The following is a 24,741-nucleotide window of genomic DNA, read 5'->3' as shown; positions in this document are numbered from 1 at the left end:
TGTCATGTAGTGTTCACCTGTATTTCCTTCTATATATTTTATGGTTTCCGGTCTTATGTCTAGTTCTTTAATCTATTTATAAAATGTTCTTAAAAAACATAAATATTGCAGGAATGTAAGTCTTCATATGATAATGGACAGATTTATTAAAAATGCCTTAAATATGTTACATCCATCATTGGATTTAATCTCTACAAAAACTCTAGGAACCTGGGATTATTACTTATCTTACACAGTTTAGGGCACTGAGGCTAGAAGTTGAGTGACATATTGAAGTTTCTATAGCTAAAAGGTAAGCAGATCTAGATCTAAATAGAGGCTCGTGATTCCACAACAAATGTTCATATTCTTTCTGGTACAATTCTTCTGATAATAATAAATTAAATGAATTCTGAAGTGTTTTCAATTATGCCAACAATGGACATTTCCATAATAAAATTCTTTGATATTAGCCTAACAAAGAAATTGGTACAGTATAATTTAAAAGATGAAACTCTCTTATTTTGCACAGCAGTTGCATTTAAATGTAGACCATAAGTATAAGTCTTAATTTATGATTTCCATTACAATATTGGATTTCTAAAGACATAATTCAGGAAAGGCCCAAGATCATATTTGGTCAAGTAACAGATGGATCCCCAAAAAAAGCAAATGAAAGGAGGCAATGGTTTCAGAGAGAACGTTAAAGATCAGAGTCGTTATTTGAAGTGCCTGGAGCCCTCTCTCTTCTGCAGGAGTCTAAGGACAGCATTTTTCACTTCTTTGTTGCGAAGACTATAAATGAGGGGATTCAGCATGGGGGTCACAATAGTGTAAAACACGGAAGCCACCTGATCCTTTCCCAAGGAGTAGGACTTACTTGGCCTTAAATAAGTGAAGATCATGGTGCTATAAAAGATGGTGATTGCCAAGAGATGCGAGGCACAGGTGGAGAAGGCTTTTCTCTTTCCTGAAGCAGAATTAATTTTCAAGATAGTGGAGAGAATGGACACATAGGACACTGATATTGTGATAAGAGAGAACATGAGTGTGGAGCCAGCAAAAACGAATATCACGAGTTCAGTGTCCTGGGTTTCAGTGCAAGATAGGGCTAAAATTGGGGATGCATCACAGAAAAAATGATGGATTACATTGGAGTTGCAGAATTGCAATCTGCTCATGCAAAGTTCATTTATTAAGGAATCCATAAAACCTACTACATAGGACCCGAAGACGAAGGAGCAGCAGCGTCTTGTGGACATGACAACCGGGTAGTGGAGAGGATTGCAGATGGCTACATAGCGATCATAGGCCATGGAAGAGAGAAGAAAACATTCAGCGCCAGTCAAGAATATAAAAAAGTACATTTGGGTGAAGCAATTCACATAGGAAATCTTCTTGTTGGAGGTCAGTAAGTTTTCTATTGTTTTAGGAGTGACAACATTTGAGTAACTGAGGTCAATGAAAGACAGGTGACTGAGGAAAAAATACATGGGGGTGTGAAGTTGGGCATCCAGGCGGATGACCGTTATCATCCCTGCATTCCCCAGCACAGTGACCAGGTATATCAGGAGAAACAGCACAAAGAGCACCAGCTGGATGTCTTCAGCATCTGTAAATCCCACAAGGATGAAGTCAGCCACGTTTGTGTTATTCTTTCTGTGCATCATGCTCTTATGCTTTTACCTGTTGAGAAGTCAGAGTTCATACTTAGCAGAAATGATACAAAAAAGTGTTGCCTTGAATGATTTGGCATGTGTATATTAATTTAATGTTTCTAATTTAATAATAATGGATGGTATACAGGATATGATGGGGAAATGATTTTTTTTTTGCTCACTATAGAAATGGGTGTATATTGATTGGACAGAATATAATAAAACAAATTATATTCGTTTTTGAGAAAGAAACTGATACTCCTCTAAATGTTTACTTTGTAGTGAATTTATTTCACTGACAATGTTATGCCATGGGTGTTACCCTTAGCCATGTCTTTTAGATGACGAAAAGGACATGCGTGATTTGAGAAATTTATCCTGAGTCACAGCTATTAGATGATGGCCTTGTGAGTCCAAAGATAGGCTGACTCCACAGAACATACTGAAATACTGTATTCCACATCATGATTAATTCCATCCGCCTATAAAAATGATATTCATATATAAAATAATGATAGAAATATGGTGTTAAGGGAAAATTTACTTATGTTTTGCTTCAAATTTTATTTTGTCTAATGACAACAAATCTAAACCTTAAAGAACTTCAGTAAGGTTTATTAGCATAATTAACACTAATTAATATTAGTACCAATTTTCAGAAATTGGGAAATGGTTCCCATTTTAAATCTAATTCTGCTAAAATTATATTATAACATGTTAAGATTGCATGGAAACCCTAATTCCATTAACTCTATGTTTCTGTCTCCAGAAGAACAGGCATCACTAGAGTCACATCTTAAGGACATATGTGCATATTCTTCCCACAGGTATCATTTCATCTGATGCACTCAACCCCTGTAATTTTGAGAGTAATACTTACTGTGATTCAAAGTCAGTTATAAAGACAAAAACCTTCTTCCAATGCATCAGTCTAGAAATGGTTCAACCTAAATCTTTCCTCACAAATAAAATACAAGAACCATTTGAGTCTAAAATTTCTGTAATATAGTAAATGTTTCCTTTGAGATAAGTTCTTTTTAAATATGTGGGCATGCATTTCTTTTTAATTCTGATATAATAATAAATTAACCTAGGAATTTTGTTAAGGCCCTGGTTAAGTAGAAGTTTGCTGGCTGTGACTGATGTCAAAAGAATATTAGGGGGCTACTGAGAATAGAGCAGAGCAGGGTGGTGTTGTCTCTCATCCTGATGATTCCAGGGAGCCTTGTATATTGGAGATGGTGATGATGCAATGTTTGGTCATCCTTGAGGGACTAATTTTGAAAGAAGGTTGTTTGGCCTGCTTCCAAGGACAAAAACCCAAGGACTCTATGTTTTGAGGAAATAGTTGCCTTGTCCCTTAGAAACCAACTAATGATGAGCCTGGTGTGGACTTGTATTGTGGAGTCTCAAATTTTGACAAAGACAATGAAGAAAATGTTTCTAGATACAACCCTAATTACTTTATTTTGAAACCATCAAGGATGGAATGATTTATTTTCCATAGAGAAATATCATTTTACTTTATAATGTGAATATATTATGACTTTACCAGAGCATAGACAGCTGGTGCATCAACACAGTGTATCTTCCACTCTGACCATTACACTGAAACAAATAAAGATTGTGAGTTCTTTGTCTCACAATCAAGATGATAAAAGCACATATTTTATAGTGTCTATTTTATTTTAGTAGACATATTCATATAAAGATAGTAACCACACCTCAACCTAAGCAGTTTGCATACACCCAAGACAACTCTATCATCCTCTGCTCTTTCTTCACTTACTTTGATATATACACCTGCACACACACATGTCAATACACGTGCACATTATGCTGACACTGAAAGTGTTAGTATATCAGGATCGTTGTAACCAAATATCACAGACCGGGAGCTTAAACAACAGCAATTTATCTCTCAATGTTCTGCAGTATAGAGTCTGGGATCAATATGATATCAGGGCCGATTTCTGGTGTGTCTCCTTCACTTATTTGTAGACATTTTCTCTTGTATGTTGAGGTGGCCACAGCCCTCCATATTTTTGTGCTGTGAACCTTTCCTCACATGACACCAGTCCCATTGGATAAGGGGCATTCTAAGAACTAATTGTAAGTTAATTACCTTCACAAAAACCCTATTACTAGAATTACATACTGAAGTACCAGGAGCTAAATCTTCAACATATGAATATTGGTGTATATAAATAGATATTTACAAATATACATACATATATAGTATATAAATATGTTTACATACAGAATCAAATACACTTTAAATACATAGAATTAAACTTCATAAGCACATGACTTAATTAACTGCAATAGTTTCAGGTAATTAACTTTATAATATAACATTTGACTAGCCTGGCAATTACCATGTAATTTATAGCAAAACCATAGCTTGCATATTTCCATGTCATGTTCCACAAAGTCATTTGCACCTTGTTACCTCCTCATATGAATGCATTTCACTAATGTAAACAAAGTCTGTCATTCAGGGACCATATTGTGTTCAAATTCCTGAGTCAACACCATACTGGATTCCAAGGATGCACATTTTCCTATGTTATTTTCTCATCCTGAGCATGGAAAATAAATACATTTCTCATTTCTCAGGAAATATATGGACTGGGCACTGGCATTTATCAAAATTACGCTTAAATTCAAGAATGACAAGAGATGAACAACATTCAAGCTAAGCTACAACAGGCTGGTCGATTTGTTTCTTTCCACAACTGAGTCCCAGCCCATCTATCCGCTGGGTCTCGCTGATGAGCTAGCTGGTCCCCACTCAAAGTTATCTGCATTTTTCTTTGATCCTCCCACTCTGTAATGCCCTTGCAGAGGCCAAGAACCAAGTAACAGAAATCCCCCATTATATGCTTAGCCTTACTTCCAACATACCGCAATTCCATTGTAAGTGTATGAGTCCTTTAAACTAAATTGAAGCGGCCATGGTCTTTCTTCCCTCTCTTCATTATTATCACTAGCATCATATTTAATAGCATTGTGGTTATTTTTATCCATTTAAAGGCAGTAAATTCTCTTTAAAACACAGAGTAATCTAAAGGTATCCATAAAGGTGAATGCTAAGGTTAAATAAAATTTTAACAATGTTAACACAGAGTAGCTCTTATCACAATGTATCCCCTTTAGAAGAGAAGAAAACCAATTATAAATGAACTAATGGCTCTATAAAGGTGAGAAATCTTCAAAAAATTTCTGGCAGGTCTAAGTTAGCAATAAGAAAAAGGAGCATCTAATTGTCTATTCACTCTGTGTCTCAGTTTCATCATCTATAAAATCCAGTCATCTTATTCGCAGAGGCTCTGCTCTGGTTGCTGGTTATACAGTGTTGACCAAAGTGAGAAAATTCTGTGATCATTACATGTTAGTGGAGGTTAAGGGAATGACAACAAACAGAAAGTGTCAGCAAAATATTTTTTTTTCCTCTAAAGATTTATTTATTTATTTATACAAGCACTGGGTACAGTCAGAAGCATGGGAGGGTGAGAGAATTCACCAGAGCCAGAGCAGGGAACAGAACAGGCAGACCGATGAAATACACTGCTGAGGGGAGCAGCGGGCGTGGCAGGAGAGGTCTGTCGTGCCATGTGGGACCCTTGCTGGAGGCTGGGGATCGAACCGGCACTGCAGAGGCTGTGGGCTGCTTCGCAGCCCAGCACTCAACAGCTGCGCCACCAGGGGAGGCCCAGTATCAGCAAAATATAATAAATGTTAGCTGGAGGGGAGTTTGCCCACACCGGGCCCCCTCCGAACAAGTAGTCTGAGCCCACAGGGAGAGCGAGCACCCACAGCCGGGGCAGACCAGGTGCGCAGAAGAGTGTGCCTGAGACCAGACACGCAGGGAGTGTGTCCCACATCACCATTTTAGAACAGGGACATTTCTTCAGTAAAGACTACCTGCAGAAGGCTTCCTCAGGAGCCAGAGGTGAGTGGGGGAAGTTCGCCCACGCCAGACCCCCTCTGGCCTGCAGTCCAAGCCCAGAGGGGAGCAGGAACCCACCGCCGGGGCAGACCAGGCGCACAGGGGAGTGTGTCCCTACATCGGCATTTTAGAACAGGGACCTTTCTCCAGTAAAGACTGCTTGAAACTGACAGATGACTCCTGGAAGAACCAGAGGGGAACAGAGAAGCCCACCCAAGATGCCGGCCAGTCCCAACTACACAGTGTCCCAACGCATACGGCAAATTAGAAAACAGACAGTAGGGAAGAGAAGAACCACACGCAACCTAGCAACTCTCCAGAGAAAAAGCACACCACAAAAAGAAAGCCAGCCCCCAGATTGCAAAGACAATAACTTGGAAGAATTTCTGAGCCTTCCAGAAAGAGAATTTAAAATTGCCGTGATTAAAAAACTAACAGAAGTCATAAAGGAAAACAATGATAAGGGAAAAATAATCAACGATCAGAAGAATGCAATTGAGTCCCTAGAGAGGGAAAACAATGGTCAGAAGAAAGAAATTGAGTCCCTAAAGAGGGAAGTAAAAGAAATGCAGGAGATCAAAGAATTAATGGAAGAACTAAAGAATTCTGGGAAAAGCAATGAAAGCAGAATAGATGAAATGGAAGAACGAATAAGTAATCTTGAAGACATAGAAATAAAAAGAACCAAAACAGAAAAGGAAAGAGAAGTACGAAGGAAAAAGAACGAAGAAAGACTTCGGGAACTATCTGACTCCATGAGGAAAGGAAATATAAGAGTTATAGGAATACCAGAAGGAGAGGAGAGAGATGTAGGAACAGAGAAAATATTCAAAGAGATAATTGAAGAGAACTTCCCAAATGTGAAGAAGGAGCTGAAAATTGATATACAAGAAGCAAGAAGAACACCAAACTTCCACGACGAAAGGAAAAATACAGCAAGACACATAATAGTAAAGCTCCCAAGAATCCAGGACAAGGAAAAAATAATGAAGCTGGCAAGAGGGAAGAAACAGATAACATTCAAAGGAAAACCAATCAGGCTGACATCAGACTTCTCCGAAGAAACACTACGGGCAAGGAGAGAGTGGAGGGACATAGTCAACAGACTCCAAGAAAACAGATGCCAACCAAGAATACTCTATCCCGCAAAGCTCTCCTTCCTCTTTGAAGAAAGAATATGGACCTTCCCAGACAAACAGAAACTCCGGAATTTCATTGCAACTAAACCCCCACTCCAAAAAATACTACAAGGAGTCCTAAAGCCAGAACCTCAGAGGGACGAATAACAATGAAAGAAGGCCAAAAAAAAAAGTTATTAAAAGAATAAATAAATAAAATCAAAGGAAAGACAAACACAATGGCAAATACAGATGTTAACATATCAATAATAACTCTGAATGTAAATGGACTAAACTCTTCAATAAAAAGACACAGAGTTGCAGCCTGGATTAAGAAACAAAACCCAACCTTTTGCTGTCTCCAGGAAACACATTTAGCTACAAAAGATAAAAATAGGCTCAAAGTTAAAGGATGGAAAACAATCCTACAAGCAAATGGACCAAAAAAGAAAGCAGGAACAGCTATACTTATATCAGATAAAACAGATTTCAAACTCAAAAAGATAAAAAGAGACCCCAAGGGCCACTACATTATGATCAAGGGGACAATACTTCAAGAAGAAATAACACTCATTAACATATACTCACCAAACGAAGGAGCACCAAAATATATCAGACAACTGTTGTCCTCTCTGAAAACAGACATCAGAGAAAACACATACGTAGTGGGAGACTTCAACACACCACTATCAACAATGGATAGATCAACAAGACAAAAAATAAGTAAAGAAACTAAAGCTCTAAATAAGGACCTAGAGCAATTGGGCTTAACAGACATCTATAGAACACTAAACCCCCAAAAAACGGAGTACACATTTTTCTCAAGCGCACACGGATCATTCTCCAGGATCGATCACATACTGGGGCACAAGACAAACATCAACAGATACACCAAGATTGAAATCATATCAACCATCTTTTCTGACCATGAAGGCATCAAACTAGAAATAAACCATAAAAAGAAGGCAAGGAACTTTCCTACCTCATGGAGATTAAAAAACACACTACTGGAAGACCATTGGACTAATGAGGAGATCAAAGAAGAAATTAAAAAATTTTTTGAATTGAACGACAAGGAGGACACCAATATCCTAAATGTATGGGATGCAGCAAAAGCAGTAATAAGAGGAAAATATATAGCAATAGAAGCTCACATCAAGAAACAAGAAAGAACGCAAAGAAACAACCTAATCTCGAAGCTCAAAGATCTAGAAAAAGAACAACAAAAAAACCCCAAAACCAGTAGAAGAAAAGAAATAATAAAAACCAAAGCAGAAATAAATGAAATTGAAACTAAAAAAACAATCCAAAAGATCAATGAAACCAAGAGCTGGTTCTTTGAAAAAATCAATAAAATAGACAAACCCCTAGCCAGGCTCACAAAGGAAAAAAGGGAGAAAGCACAAATAAACAGGATCATCAATGAAAGAGGAGAAATCACAACGGACACAGCAGAAATCAAAAGAATAATCAGTAACTACTATGAACAGTTATATGGAAACAAGTTCAACAATCTAGAGGAGATGGACAAATTCCTACAACTCTACAATCACCCAAAGCTAGATAAAGAAGAAATAGAACACCTAAACAGACCAATTACAATTAGCGAAATTGAAATGGTAATAAAAAACCTCCCCAAAAACAAAAGCCCAGGACCTGATGGATTTACAAATGAATTCTACCAAACATTCAGAGACGAATTAGTGCCTATCCTTCACAAACTCTTCCAAAAAATTGAGAAGGAAGGGACAATACCAAACACGTTTTATGAAGCCAACATTACACTAATACCAAAACCGAACAAGGACAACACAAAAAAGGAAAACTACAGGCCAATCTCCCTAATGAACACTGATGCAAAAATCCTCAATAAAATTTTAGCTATCAGAATCCAACAATGTATCCATAAGATAATTCACCACGACCAAGTTGGATTCATTCCAGGGGCACAAGGATGGTTTAACATCCGAAAATCAATCAACGTTATCCAACACATCAACAAAAAGAAATATAAAAACCATATGATAATATCAATAGATGCTGAGAAAGCTTTCGACAAAGTGCAACACCCATTCATGATAAAAGCCCTTGAAATTCTTGGGATACAAGGAACATACCTCAACATCATAAAGGCCATCTATGACAAGCCAACAGCCAGTATCATTCTCAATGGTGAAAAGCTGAAAGCAATTCCATTAAGATCTGGAACAAGACAAGGATGTCCACTCTCACCATTGCTTTTCAATATAATACTGGAAGTCCTAGCCAGGGCAATAAGACAAGAGAAAGACATCCAAGGAATCCAAATAGGAAAAGAAGAAGTCAAACTATCACTATTTGCAGACGATATGATATTATATATAGAGAACCCCAAAAACTCCACAGAAAAGCTAATTCAACTCATCAATCAGTTCAGTAAAGTGGCAGGATACAAAATCAACACGCAAAAGTCAGTAGCCTTCCTATACACAAACAATAAATCTGAAGAAGAAGAAATCAAAAAGACCATCCCTTTTGTTATTGAAACAAAAAAAATCAAATATTTGGGAATAAATCTAACAAAAGAGGTAAAGGACCTATACAAAGAAAACTATAAAACACTGTTAAAAGAAATAGAAGAAGACACAAAGAAATGGAGAGACATCCCCTGCTCATGGATTGGAAGAATAAACATTATTAAAATGGCCATCCTTCCAAAAGCAATATACAGATTCAATGCTATTCCAATCAAAATTTCAATGTCATTCTTCAAAGAAATAGAACAATTATTGATGAAATTCATATGGAATCACAAAAAACCCCGAATAGCCAAAGCTCTCCTGAAAAAAAAAGAAGGGAATGGAGGCATCAGACTCCCAGACTTCAAACTATACTACAAAGCCATAATCATCAAAACTGCATGGTATTGGAACAAGAACAGACATACAGACCAATGGAATCGAATAGAAAATCCAGAAGTAAACCCACAGATTTATGGTCAACTAATCTTTGACAAAGGAGCAAAGAATATGCATTGGAGCAAAGAAAGTTTGTTCAATAAATGGTGCTGGGAAAACTGGGTCGCTACATGCAAAAGAATGAAGCTTGACCACCACCTCACACCATACACAAAAATCAACTCAAAATGGATTAAAGAACTAGACATAAGACCTGAAACCATAAAATATATAGAAGGAAATATAGGCGAAACACTACGTGATTTGCACATCAAAGACATCTTTACAGACACATCACCCAAAGCAGTGATAGTGAAGGCAAAGATAAACAGCTGGGACTACATCAAATTAAAGAGCTTTTGCACAGCAAAAGAGACAATAACAAAAACAAAGAGAAACCCCACCAACTGGGAGAACATTTTTGCACCCAACACTAATGATAAAGGACTGATCACAAAAATCTGCAAAGAGCTGATGAGACTCAACAACAACAAAGAAAATAATCCAGTCAAAAAATGGGCAGAAGAGCTTAAAAGAAACTTCTCTGAAGAGGAAATGCAAATGGCCAACAGGCATATGAAAAAATGTTCAACATCACTTGTCATCAGGGAAATGCAAATCAAAACTACCATGAGATACCATCTTACACCAGTGAGAATGGCACATATTAAAAAAACTAGCAACAACAAATGTTGGCGAGGGTGTGGAGAAAAAGGAACTCTTCTGCACTGTTGGTGGGAGTGCAAACTGGTCCAACCACTGTGGAAAGCTGTGTGGAGATTTCTGGACCTACTAAACATAGAGCTTCCATATGATCCAGCAATTCCACTCCTAGGTATTTACCCAAAGGACACAGAAACATCAATTCCAAAGAACACCTGCACCCCTATGTTTATAGCAGCACTGTTTACAATAGCTAAGCTTTGGAAACAGCCCAAATGCCCAAAAATAGATGACTGGATCAAGAAGATGTGGTACATATATACCATGGAATATTACTCAGCATTCAAAAAAGATAAACACATGCAATTTGCAGCAACATGGATGGCGCTGGAAGGGATCATGCTCAGCGAAATAAGCCAAAAAGAAAAAGAAAAATACCGGATGGTCTCACTCATAGCAGGAATCTAGAAAACTTAAATAAGGGACCAGGAAAATGAATAACTATAAGATAGTGAAAATCAAAATCAACAAAAAACTATGAACCAGAGACACTTTTAGGGGGGCGGGAGGGGAGGGATTGGGGTCAGAATGGGGGGGTTGCAATTGTATGGGGAATATAACAATAAAATTTATTTAAAAAAAAAAAAAAGTGAAATAAAAATTTGAGCGAGAAAAAAAAAAAAAAAAAAAAAAAAAAATAAATGTTAGCTGGAGATAACTTATATGAAAACAAACGAAGCAAGAAAGAGGGATAATTTGTATAATTGATAAGCAATTATACTCCAAATACATTCTGTATCTAGAATCAATATGATATGCTGATGGATTGACTAGGCAGCATGTGAGATAAAGTGAAAATTCCAGAATCACTTTTAAGAATTTGCTGAGTGAAGAAAAATGATTATTCATTAATGTGATTAACATTTGTATTGCTCGTAGCTATCTGAGAATCTCCTGATGAAGCTAAAGTTCTATAATGCACATTTAAACTTTTTAGAGTATTGTAGGACATAAGTGCTCACAGAATATATTCTTACTGTTATTATATATCAAGGGAAAAACACAGGTCTTCATATTTTATGTGATCAAATAAATACCATTTTGGCTTGGCACCAGATATTAGAATATTATGTCTTAATTACAGCGAGTCACATCTCACATAAAATATGATAAGGACTGATATAGCAAGAGAATTATAGAAGAAATGCAGAAGTTAAATATTGTCATAGATCTTGATATGCATATGCAGTAACATACATTACATGTGTTTTCTATACAACATTATAAAGAGAACAGGGTATCTTAATTAAGCATTGCTTTAAGTTAAGTTCTGTCTAGAGGAGATTTGGTTCTGTTGATTACCTTTGAAAACACAATGCAGCAGGACACATTTACTCATTACAGAAAAAGTCGAAATGAAAGCAATATGAAAAACAGTTCATAAAAGAAGTCACAAAATTGTAAATGTGTACAAATGAGAAAATAATGCATTACAAATACAAGATAAGAAATGAGCCAAAATCACATTATTGAGCAATGAGTGTTTGTCAAATATGTATCTCTATTTTCAAACAAAAATATATACTAATATGAATAAATATAGAGACGACACCATGGATGTCCACATAAAAATAAGTCATGATAATATTAACTGGTATTTAATAGAAGAGATTTTTAAAATAAAGTAATATAATGTTATGTGGATATCAATATCCTAACTGTAACCAGTAAGAGATTTCAGTTGTGACTCAAGCCAATCAGATCATTACACAATCACTTACTGGAGCAATTCTTATGCAAAATACAAACATGCACAGGACCTATTTCAGGCTGAATGAAAACAATATACCCAGTGACCATTACAATAGTTTAAACAAAATAAAAATCAAATACCATCAAAGTGGAAAATTACCTTCTTTAAATAATATAAACACCTTTTAAAATAGATATCAGAAATAACCATAAGAATGACATACTCTGAAGTTTGAGTATTGCAACAAAAATCAGCCAGTCCAGATTATATAGAGAAACCTGTATGTTTTTACAATTCTATTTATTTATTTACGTACCATCGGCTTACAAGACTGTAGATGATTTAGGGGAATAGGTTCATAGCGCCTCAGTTTTATGTCACCAACCACCCCCATGATGACGGACCCCTCTACCCTAGACCACTGGGCTTTCTGCCAACTATGTATCTGCCCCATCTTTGCAGTCCCTCTAGCAGCCTCATTCTGCAGGATTCTGCAATTCTGTGAATTTCTAGAGTTTATTTGGATTTAGGTTGAAACTTTGATATTTTTTTCTTGTAGATAAAAGCTTTTAAGTGAAGGGAAATTGAGTTCTCTCCATCAATAAAGTTAATCGTGGCCACATAATTTGAATTTATTGTCAATTCCTAGCTTTACACTTTATCTCTGTTAAAAAAGGTAAAACAATGATGAAGATTTATTTCAATAATTTACTTGTAAAGATCATAACAAACCTCAGAAACCAAGAGAAAGGCAGTGTTTTTTTTTAATGTACAGAATTTCAACAAATTGGCAGTGACTAAAGCTGTTAATATGCCACAGAAAGTTTGGGATTGTATTGATAAATGTTTTTTCAGGTAGAAACCACAATTGTTTCTACATGCAGATTTTTAAATTTCTGTGTGTACAGCACTTCAGGTCCTTAGCAATGTGATATGGGAGTCTTGATTGTTTCCTTGCACCAAGAAGGCATTCATCCTACACTCCTACACTGTTTCAATAACAAAGGAATTAAAAAAATATGAACATTCAAGTATATCAGAAAGTTGCAAAAATGTACATAGGACCGACCAGAAATTTTACTTATACATGCAATGTCTACGCAAACATGCTTAACTAAAGAATGGAAAATTAGCTGTCAGTAACTGTTACTATATTCTTATTTCCTTACATTCTTCAATATTTTCCATTTCCTCCAATATTAACATACCATTAAAAGTGCAAATTAGTGAGGCCTTGAGATTTTCATTTTTCACTTTTTGTGCCTGTCAATTAAATTAATTACAGGTAATTTATAAAAAAACAAGTGAAATTCATTAGAAATGTGCATTAAAATTGTAAGAATGAAGTCTTATGATAATGGACAATATTTATTAGAAATACCTTCAATATTTGACATTGATCATCTGGCTTAATCTTTTTTTTTCAAAGATTTATTTTTTTACCCATACAAGAACTGGGGTACAGACCAGAGGTACAGGGGGTGAGAGGAACAGAGACAGAGTGGGGAAAAGAACAGGTGGATTAACTGAAAAATACTGCTGAGGGGAGCAGCAGGCAAGACAGGAGAGGTCTGTCGTGCATGTGGGTAGCTCCCTAGCCAGGGATCGAACTCCTGCTGCAGTGGCTGCGGATAGCTTCACAGTGCTGTGTCTTAACCCTTTGCACCACCAGGGAGGCCCACATCTGGCTTAATCTTTACAAAAATCTATGAACCTAGGATTATTATTATTTTGTACAGATCTAGAAACTGAGGCTAAAAGTTGATTGACTTATTGAAGCTTCTATAACTAAAAAGGTCAGCAGATATAGATATAAATCCTGGTGGCTGGTTCCAAAGCAAGTGTACATAGTCACTCTGCTATAATTCTTCTGAATGCAAAGGATTAAATAATCTCTGAAGGTGTTCTTATTGTGACAACAAAGGAGTTCTTATGCATAATAATAAAAAAATCTAACGTTGATGTATGTAAGGGAATTGGCAAGAAAAAAATTAAAAGATGGCAACACTCTTTTCTTGTTTTGTGCATTATTTGTCATAAAATTGAGACCATAAATATAAAATCTACTTCATGGTTTTCATTAAAATATGACTGTCTAAGGACATAATGCTTGAATGCCCAAACCATATTTGGTCAAGAAACAGGTACAGAAACAAAAACAAATGAAAGATATCTTAAAGTATCAGAGACCTTAAGAAAATATCCTACAGGGCAGAAGGGAAAGAGGAGCTTAGTAGCTCAGCATCACTATTTCAAGTGCCTGGAGCCCTCTTTCTTCTGCAGGAGTCTAAGGACAGCATTTTTCACTTCTTTGTTACGAAGACTATAAATGAGGGGATTCAGCATGGGGGTCACAATTGTATAAAACACAGAAGCCACCTGATCCTTTCCCAAGGAGTAGGACTTACTTGGTTTTAAATAAGTGAAGATCATGGTGCCATAAAAGATGGTGACAGCCGTGAGATGTGAGGCACAGGTGGAGAAGGCTTTTCTCTTTCCTGAAGCAGAATTAATTTTCAAGATAGTGGAGAGAATGGACACATAGGACACTGATATCGTGATAAGAGAGAACATGAGTGTGGAGCCAGCAAAAATGAAAATCATGATTTGAGTGCCCTGGGTTTCAGTGCAAGACAGGGCTAAAATTGGGGATGTGTCACAGAAAAAATGATGGATTACATTGGAGTTGCAGAAATGCAATCTCCTCATGCAAACCTCATTGACCAAAGAATCTATAAAACCTACTACATAGGCCCCAAAGATAAGGGACCAGCAGCGTTTTGGAGACATAACAACTGGATAGTGGAGAGGATTGCAGATGGCTACATAGCGATCATAGGCCATGGAAGAGAGAAGAAAACATTCAGCACCACCGAAAAAGATAAAAAAGTACATTTGGGTGAAGCAATTCTCATAGGAAATCTTCTTGTTGGCGGTCAGTAATTTCTCTATTGTTCTAGGAGTGATGACAGTTGAATAACTGAGGTCAATGAAAGACAGGTGACTGAGGAAAAAATACATGGGGGTGTGAAGTTGGGCATCCAGGCGGATGACCGTTATCATCCCCACATTCCCCAGCACAGTGACCAAGTATATGAGGAGAAACAGCACAAAGAGCACCAGCTGGATGTCTTCAGCATCTGTCAATCCCATAAGTATGAAGTAAAGCACCTCCGTGTTATTTCTTCTTTGCATTGTGCTCCACTGTTTTTACCTGTTGAGAAGTCAGAGTTCATGCTTAGCTGAAATGACTTCAAAAATGTGTTCCTATGCATGATCTTGCATATGTATATTAATTTAATGTTCCTAGTTTGATAATAACTGGTTGTATATAGGATATGATGTAGAAAAATGAATTTTTTAACCAGTACATAAATGAGTGTATTGATAATTGACAAGCTATAATAAAACTGGATATTTTAAATGGAAAGAAACTGACAGTTTTTAAATTCTTTCTTTCTTAATGAATTTATTCTACATGAAATATTATACCATAGATATTACTGTTAGCCATATCTTTTAGGTGAGGAAAAAGACATAGTTCAAGAATTTATCTTGAGTCAGAACTGTTAAAAGATGATCTTTGAGTCTCCAAGAGAAACTGACCCCACAGAAGATAATCAAATATCATATTCCTCATCATGATTAATTCATCAAGTCTATAAAATAATATGCATATGTAAAACAATGATAGAAATGCAGTGTTAGGAGTCATTAACTTTCCCACTGCTTCTAACATTATTTTATATTCATGATAAATATCAAGCTTAAATGAGTTCCATGGGTTTTTTAGAGTAATTAACACTAATTAATATCAGTACCAATTTCCAGAAGAAACAATGTTTTCAGAATTTGATCCTTGAATATCAAAAGCTGCCCCAGATTATATTACTAATGTAAGAACATTGTTTGGAGCCTTGATCCCGTCAACTCCATTTTTCTGTCTCCCCAGGTACAGGCATCACCTAGGGTTAAGTCTTAATAATGTGTGTGCATAGTCATCCCATAGGTGTCATTTCATTTGATCAACTAAATCCGTAATTTCGAGAGTAGTACTTACTGTGATTCAAAGTCGGTTATAAAGACAAGAAACTTCTTCCAATGTATCAGTGTAGAAATAGTTGAATGTAAATTGTTCCTCACAAATAAAATACGAAAACCATTTGAGTCTAAAATTTCTGTGATATATGTTTTCTTTGAGATAAGTTCTTTTTATATATTTGGCCATGTATTTTTTATACTGATATAATAATAAATTAATCTAGGAATTTTTCAAGGTCCTGGTCAAGTTGAAGTTTGCTGGCTGTGATTGATGTCTAAAGAATATTAGGGAGCTACTAAGAATAGAACAGAGCAGGGTGGCCTTTTCTCTCATTGTGATGATCCAGGGCACCTCATATATTGGGGAAAGTGATGATGCAGTGTTTGGTCATCCTTGAGGGACCAATTTCCAAAAAAGGCTGCTTGGCCTTCTTCCAAGGACAAAAGCTCAAAGACTCTAAATTTTGGGGAAATAGTTGCCTTGTCCCTTAGAAACCTACTAATGAAGAGCTTGGTTTGGTCTTGTATTGTGGAGTCTCAATTTTTTGAAAAATCAGTGAAGAAAATATTTCTAATTATCTATTTTGAAATCATCAAACAATTATACTCCAAAGAAATGATATGGTGATGCTTTGGCAATGAGGTATATGAGAAATAGAGAAAATTCCAGTGTCATTCCTAAGAATTTGCAGAACTGTGAAAGATGACTAATCATTAGTGCAATTAACATCTGTATTCCTAGTACCTGCCAGAGAGTCTTCTGAAGAAGATTAAGTATTTCAATGCACATCTAAACATTTTAGTATATTGTAGGACATAAGTGCACAGCAGAATATATTATTATGACTATTATATATTAATTTAAAAATACAGCTGTTAATGTTGTTATCACATTATATTAAATACCATTTTGGCTTTGCATTAAATACCTGACTATTATGTCTTAAATTACAACAAATCACATCTCATATAAATATGATCCAAACTGATATAACAGTGAAATTAAAGTAGAAATGCAGAAATTTAATATTGACATAGATCGTGCTACACATATGCAATAACATGATATAAGTGTTTTCTATACAACATTATAAAGAGATCAGGGTATCTTAATGAAGCATTGACTAAAGTTAGTCTGTCTCCAGGAGCATTGACTCTGATGATTATCTTTCCAATCATAAACCAGCAGGATACATTACCTCATCACAGAAATAGGTATAAATGAAAGCAAGTTGAAAAATACATCATAAAAAGTCACAAAAATATAAAAGTGTACAAATATACAAAATAATTCATTCATACACAAGATGATAAATAAGCCAAAATCATAGTACTGAAAAAAGTTGTCAATTATTTATCATAAAATAACAAATAATGATTATGTTATAAATAATACATGAATAAATATAAAGTCTAAACACCATGAATGTCCAGATAAAATTAAATAATAATGTTAAATGGTATTTAATATGAAATTAATATAACATGTGGTGTGGATGTCAGCATCCTAACTTTTACTTGGAAGAGATCAGTTGTGACTCAAGCCAATCACATAATTACATTATCATTTACTGAGGCAATTCAAATTTTTAATACAAACATGTACAAGACTCATTATAGGCTGAATGAAAACAATAATCCAGTAACCATACAGAAGTATAAACAAAACAGAAATCAAACACAAGAAATATGGAAAATTACCTTCTTTAATAAAATTTAAATAATATAAAAACCTTATAAAATAGATTTTAGAAATAACTAAGAATAAGATGCACTGAAGTTGGAGTGTTAAGACGAAAAACAGCCATACCAGATTATGTAGAGAAAACCGTATATTTTTAGATACCATACTTAGATACCATACGTTTACAGCACTGTAGATGATTTAGGGGAATAGGTTGACCGCTCCTCAGCTGTAATGACCAACCACTCCCACCATGAAATTACCCTCTACCCTAGACCATTGGACCCCTCCCACTTATGTCTCTAACCCCATCTTTGCAGCCCTGTAGTAGCCTCAATTCTCCAGTAAAATTTCTAGAGTTTATTTGGGTTTAGTCTGATCCTTTGTTAGTTCTTTCCTATCAAAGTCTTTTGAATGAAGGGAAATTGAGCACTCTCCATGACTACAGTTAACGGTGGGCACATAATCTAAATTTCTCATCAATTCCTAGCTTTACAACTTTTCTCTGTTTGAAAAGGTAAAACAATGAGTGAAGCATTCATTTGAATAATTTACTTGTAAAGAACATAAAAAAACTCAGAAACAAGGAGAAAGGCAAATGTGTTTTAAAATGTACAGAATTTCAACAAACTTCAGTGACTGAAGCTGTTAGTGTGTCATAGAAAGGTTGGACTGCATTGATAAATGTTTTTTCAGTAGAAACCAAAGATATTTTATTACATGCAGAATTTTAATTGATGTGTGTACACCACTTTGGATCCTTAGCAAAGCAATATGGGAGTTTTGATTGTTTTCATGCACTGGAAAGGCATTCATCTTACAATGTTTCAGTGACAAAGGAATTTAAAAAAACTAAACTTTCAAGTATATAAGAAAGTTGCAAAAAAGTATATAGGACAGACCAGAAATTTTATTTATACATGCAATGTCAATGTACACATACTTAACTAAAGAATGGATAATAAGCTGTCAGTAACTGTTAGGACAGTTCTAGTTCCCTATATTTTTTCAATCTTTTCCATTTTTCCTAATGTTATCACACCATTAAAAGTCCAAATTTGTGAAGCCTTGAGATTTTTCTTTTTATCTGTTTGTGTGATTGTCAATTGAATCGATCAAAGGTAATTATTAAAAAATGAAAGTTCATTAGATATGTGCATTAAAAATTACAAGAATGAAATATTGTGATAATTTATAATATTTACTAGAAATGCCTTCAATGTTTTACATCTATCATCTGGTTTAATCTATAGAAAAACTCTATGAACCTGTGAGTATAATTTCACTTGTACAGATTTAGAAACTGAGGCTAAAAGTTGGGTGGATTACTGAAGCTTTTATAGCTAAAAAGTTCAGCAGATGTAGATTTAAGTCCAGGGCTTGGTTGAAAACCAAGAATACATAGTCATGCTGCTACAATTCTCTGAATATAATGGACTAAAATGATTTTTGAAGCTGTTTTTAAAGTGCAACAAAGGAGATTTTCCATGATAAAATTCTTTGATATTAGCTTGTGTAAAGGAAATGGTTTGGTATAATTTAAAAGAAGTCAGTTTTCGTTTTCTGAAACAGTTGCACTTAAATTCAGAAGTAAATATAGGATCTATTTTGTGATTTCCATTACAATATGGACTTCTAACGATATCATAATCCTTGCAAAACCCAAGATCATATTTGGTCAGGTAACAAATGGGTCATAGAAAAGAAAGCAAATAAAAGTGGTCAATACTTTAGGCGTACTTAAGAAAATATCCTACAGGGAAGAAGAAAAGGAGAAGCTTTAAACCTTAACATCACTATTTCAAGTGCTTGGAGCCCTCTCTCTTCTGCAGGAGTCTGAGGACAGCATTTTTCACTTCTTTGTTGCGAAGACTGTAAATGAGGGGATTTAGCATAGGGATAACAATAGTATAAAACACAGAAGCCACTTCATCCTTTCCCAAGGAGTAGGATTTTCTTGGTTTTAAATAAGTGAAAATCAGAGTGCCATAAAAAATGGTGACTGCCAAGAGATGAGAGGCACAGGTGGAGAAGGCTTTTCTCTTTCCTGAAGCAGAATTAATTTTCAGGATACTGGAGAGAATGGACACATAAGACGTTGACAGCATAATAAGAGAGACCAAGAGGGTGGAGCCCGCCAAAATGAAAATCGTGAGTTCAGTGTCCTGGGTTTCAGTGCAAGACAGGGCTAAAATTGGGGATGTGTCACAGAAAAAATGATGGATTTCAATGGAGTCGCAAAAGTCCAATTTCTTCATGCCAAGCACGGTGACTAAGGAATCTATAAAGCCTATTATATAGGACCCGAAGACGAGGGAGCAGCAGCGTCTGGTGGACATGACAACTGGGTAATGGAGAGGATTGCAGATGGCTACATAGCGATCATAGGCCATGGAGGAGAGAAGAAAACATTCGGCACCAGTCAAAAATATAAAAAAGTACATTTGGGTGAAGCAATTCACATAGGAAATCTTCTTGTTGGAGGTCAGTAAGTTCTCTATTGTTTTAGGAGTAGTGACGTTTGAGTAACTGAGGTCAATGAAAGACAGGTGACTGAGGAAAAAATACATGGGGGTGTGAAGTTGAGCATCCAGGCGGATGACAGTTATCATCCCTGCATTCCCCAGCACAGTGACCAGGTATATGAGGAGAAACAGCACAAAGAGCACCAGCTGGATTTCTTCAGCGTCTGTCAGTCCCATAAGGATGAAGTAAGGCACCTCCGTGTTATTCCATCTCTGCATTGTGCCCCACTGCTTTTACCTGTCGATAAGTCAGAGTTCATACATAGCAGAAATGACTTCAAAAATGTGTTCCATGAATGATCTTGCATATGTATATTAATTTAATGTTTCCAGTATGATAGTAAAGGGTGGTTTCTAGGATATGATGAAAAATGATTATTTGTTTGCCCAGTGTAGGAAGAAAGCAGGATATATTAATTGAATGAAACTATTTTCTAAATGTTTTCCTTTCTTAATGCATTCATTCCACATGAGAATATTATGACATAGATATTATTGTTAGTCATATCTTTTAGATAAGGAAAATGACATAGTTCATTAAATTGATCCTGAGTCAGAGCATTTTAATGATGACTCTGAGTTCTTAGCTAGACTGACTCCATAGAACATATTTAAATACTGTATTCCTCATTATGATTAATTCCAGGAAAACTATAAAAATGACATACATATATAATATAATGATAGAAATGTGGTAAGGAATCAATTTACTTACATTTTGTTTTGAATATTACTTTATACTAATGACAAATCTCAACCTTAAAGGATTCAGTGCAGTTTATTAGCATAATTAACTAATTAATATTAGTTTCAATTTTAAGAAAATGGAAATATTTTCCTATTTGAATATTTAAATCAAATTCTCCTAAAAATATGTTACAAAATTCTAACATTGCTTGGAGTCCCTGATTCCATCAACTCTATATTTCTATCTCCACAAGTACAAACATCATATGGGATCATGTCTTAATAAAGGGTAAACATATCTTCTGATAGGTGACATTTATTTTGGTCAGCTAAAACCCTGTCATTTTTCAGTAATACTTACTGTGAGACAAAGTTGATTGAAAACACAAAAACCTTCTTCCAACATATCAGCCTAGAAATGGTTTAACCTAAATCTTTCGTCACAAACAAAATACAAAAATAATTTGAGTCGATAATTTCTGTAATGTAATATATGTTTTCTTCGACATAAGTTCTTTGTAAATATTTGGCCATGCATTTTTTTTATTCTGGTGTAATAATAAAATAACCTAGGAAAATTGTTAAGTTCCTAGTTAAGTAAAAGTTTGCTGGCAGTGACTGATGTCTAAAGAATACTAAGTAGCTACCAAGAGTAGAGCATAGGAGGGTTGCTTTGTCTCTCACCCTGATGATACAGGGCACCTCATATATTGGGGTTGGTGATAATGCAATATTTGGTCATCCTTGAGGGACCAATTTCAAAGAAAGCTTTTTGGCCTGCTTCCAAGGACAAAAGTCAAGGACTCTAGATTTCACAGAAATAGTTGCCTTTTCCCTTAGAAACCAACTATTGATGAGCCTGGTGTGGACTTGTATTGTGTAGTCTAATTTTTTTTTAAGATTTATTTATTTATACAAGAGCCAGGATACTGGCCAGATGCACGGGAGAATGAGAGGATTCACCAGAGACAGAGCCGGGAACAGAACAGGCAGACTGACGAAATACCCTGCTGAGGGGAGCAGCAGGCGAGACAGGAGAGGTCTGCTTTACCATGTGGGATTCTCGCCAGCTGACCAGGATCGAACCCACACTGCAGAGGCTGCGGACAGCTTCACAGTGCAGTGCTCAACCTCCTGCACCACCAGGGAGGCCCTGTAGTCTAAATTTCTGAGAAAGTCAGTGCTGCAAATATTTCTAGATATAACCCTAATTACTTTATTTTGAAACCATCAAGAAGGAATGATTTATTTTCCATAGAGAAATATCATTTTATATATACAATGTGATTATAGTATGATTTTATACAGAGCATGGGCAATTGTTGCATCTACAAAGTGTATTTGTTACTTGATTATTACACTGAAACAAAAAATTAAGTTCTTTGTCTCATAATCAAGATGATAAAAACACTTATTTTGTAGTATCTTTTTTATTTGTGGTAGACACTTTCATATAAAGATCGTAACCACACCTCCACCTAAGCAGTTTCCACATGTGCATGACAACTCTATCATCCATTGCTCTTTCTTCACTCACTCTGATATACACACCTGCACACACACATGTGAGCACACGTGCACAATACAATGTCTGAGAGTGTTAGTTTGTTAGGATGGCTGTAACCAAATGGCACAGAGTGGGAACTTAAACAACAGCAATTTATTTCTCACTGTTCTACAGTGGAGAAGCATGAGATTAAGATCGATGTTTCTATGCTGTGATTCTTTCTTCTCATGACACCAGTCCTATTGGGTAGGGGCACTCTTTAGAACTAATTTTAAGTTATTAATACTTACCTGAACAAAAATCCTCTTACCACAGGTACATCCAGAAGTACTTGGAGTTAAGTCTTCAGCATATGAATATTTACAAATACACATACATATATATATATATATATATAGTGCATAAATATGTTTATGCACTATACAGAGTCAAGTATAGTTTTAAATACATAGAATTAACCTTCATAAACAGGATTTGATTAGTTTCCAATAGTTCCAGGGAATTAACTTTATAATAATTACATTTGACTAGCCTGGCAATGATCATAATTCATAGCAACCACAGCTCGCATACTTTCATGTCCTGTTCCACAAAGCCATTGGCATCTTGCTCCCTCCTAAGATGAATGCATTTCACTAATCAAAAGAAAATCCATCATTCAGGAACCCAAATAATGTGTCCAAGTTTCTGAGTTAAGACCATGCTGGATTCTGAGGATGCACATTTTCCTATTTTTATTTTCTCATCGAAAGCATGGGTAATAAATCTATTCCTTATTTCTCAGGGAATATATGGGCTGGGCACTGGCATTTATCAAAATTACACTTAAATGAAAGAATAACAAGAGGTAAGCAGCATTTAGAGCTCAGCTACAATAATCTGGCCAATTTATCTCTTTCTACAACTGAGTCCCAACCTATCCGTTAAGGTCACCCTGAACAGATGGTGCCACTTAGTGTTACCTGTGCTTCTTTTCAGCCTCCCACTCTGTGATGCCCTGGTAGAGGCCAAGAGCCAAGGAACATTATATCATGGTTAGCCCTGCTTCCACAGACCACATTTCCATTGTAAACTTAATTTGAAGTGGCAGTAGTCTTTCAATCTTCTTTTCATTATTATTACTCTCATTATATTTAATAACATTGTTGCTCTTTTTATATCTTTAGAAGCCAAAAAAATAAGCCATTTTAAAAGAGAGTAATCTAAATGTATCACAAAAGATGAATGTTAAGCTTAAATAACACTTTACTACCACTAACACAGATTATCTCTTATCACAATATATCCCTTTCACTAAAACAAAACCAATGATATGAACAGATGACTCATGAATACGGATGAGAAATCTTCCTCAATACGCCAGCAGGTCTAAGTTAGCAATAAAAAACAAGGAGTATCCCAAACTGTATTCACTGTATGGCTCTTTCATCATCCTTATAATCCATCTGATAGACTGATGCCCTGCTCTGGGTGCTGGTCATACAAAATTGAAAAAAGTAATGTAAGTTATGTGGTGATGACATGATAGTGGATTTAAGGGAATGACAGCAAGAAGACATTCATCTTACAATGTTTCAATTACAAAGGAATTGAAATTTTAAACATCCAAGCATATCAGACTGTTGCAAAAAAGTATACAAGACAAAAGAAATTTTACTTACACATGCCATATTCATGTACACATACTTAACTAAAGAATGGACAATGATGCCAGTAATTTAAAACACTTGTATTTCCTTACATTTTTCAATATTATCTATTTTCCCCAATATTAAGATGTCATTAAAAGTCCTAATTTGTGAAGCATTGAGATTTTCCTTTTTCATTGTTTGTGTGATTGTCAATTAAATTAATCAAGTTAATTTATAAAAATACAAGTGAAAATTCATTAGAAATGGGCATTAAAAATTACAAGAATGAAATCTTATGATCATAGACAATGTTTATTAGAAATGCCTTCAATGTTTTACATCCATCATCTGGTTTAATCTTTAAAAAAACTCTATGAACTTGGGAATATTATTTATCTTCTTCAGTTTTAGAAACTGAGGCTAAAAGTTGATCGACTTACTGAAGCTTCTATTGCTAAAAAGGTAAGCAGATACAGATCTAAATCCAGGGTCCGGTTGCAAAACAAGTATGCATAGTCACTCTGCTACAGTTCTTCTGAATATAATGAATTAAATGATTTCTAAAACTGCTTTTAGTTGTACCTACAATGGAGCTTTTCCATGGTAA

The 24,741-nt window shown here is 35.5% G+C and overlaps 2 protein-coding genes across 3 annotated transcripts; both read right to left on the bottom strand.

Moving 5' to 3' along the window:
* Window positions 1–698: 698 nt before the first annotated feature.
* Window positions 699–20,528, bottom strand: LOC311170538 (olfactory receptor 8H1-like; the record flags this gene model as incomplete). 2 transcript variants are annotated; one of them, XM_084232949.1, is made up of 2 exons in its annotated part: window positions 699–1,574; window positions 20,457–20,528. In XM_084232949.1, the coding sequence occupies 2 exons, from the start codon at window positions 20,526–20,528 to the stop codon at window positions 699–701; spliced, it is 948 nt and encodes a 315-aa protein (XP_084089075.1). The 2 variants fall into 2 exon arrangements, with proteins under 2 accessions (XP_084089075.1, XP_084089074.1); XM_084232948.1 differs by lacking the exon at window positions 699–1,574 and having other exon boundaries at window positions 19,581–20,528.
* LOC311170567 (olfactory receptor 8H1-like) lies at window positions 14,307–15,254 on the bottom strand (the record flags this gene model as incomplete). The annotated part of the gene is made up of 1 exon (XM_084232968.1): window positions 14,307–15,254. One exon carries the CDS (start codon window positions 15,252–15,254, stop codon window positions 14,307–14,309), a length of 948 nt encoding a protein of 315 aa, XP_084089094.1.
* Window positions 20,529–24,741: the final 4,213 nt, after the last annotated feature.

The sequence above is a fragment of the Talpa europaea genome (genome assembly GCF_964194135.1).
Source record: "Talpa europaea genome assembly, chromosome: 1".
NCBI classification, from domain to species: domain Eukaryota; kingdom Metazoa; phylum Chordata; class Mammalia; order Eulipotyphla; family Talpidae; genus Talpa; species Talpa europaea.
Note: the sequence above shows the minus strand (reverse complement) of the source record. Positions and strands in the feature narration are given on the sequence as shown.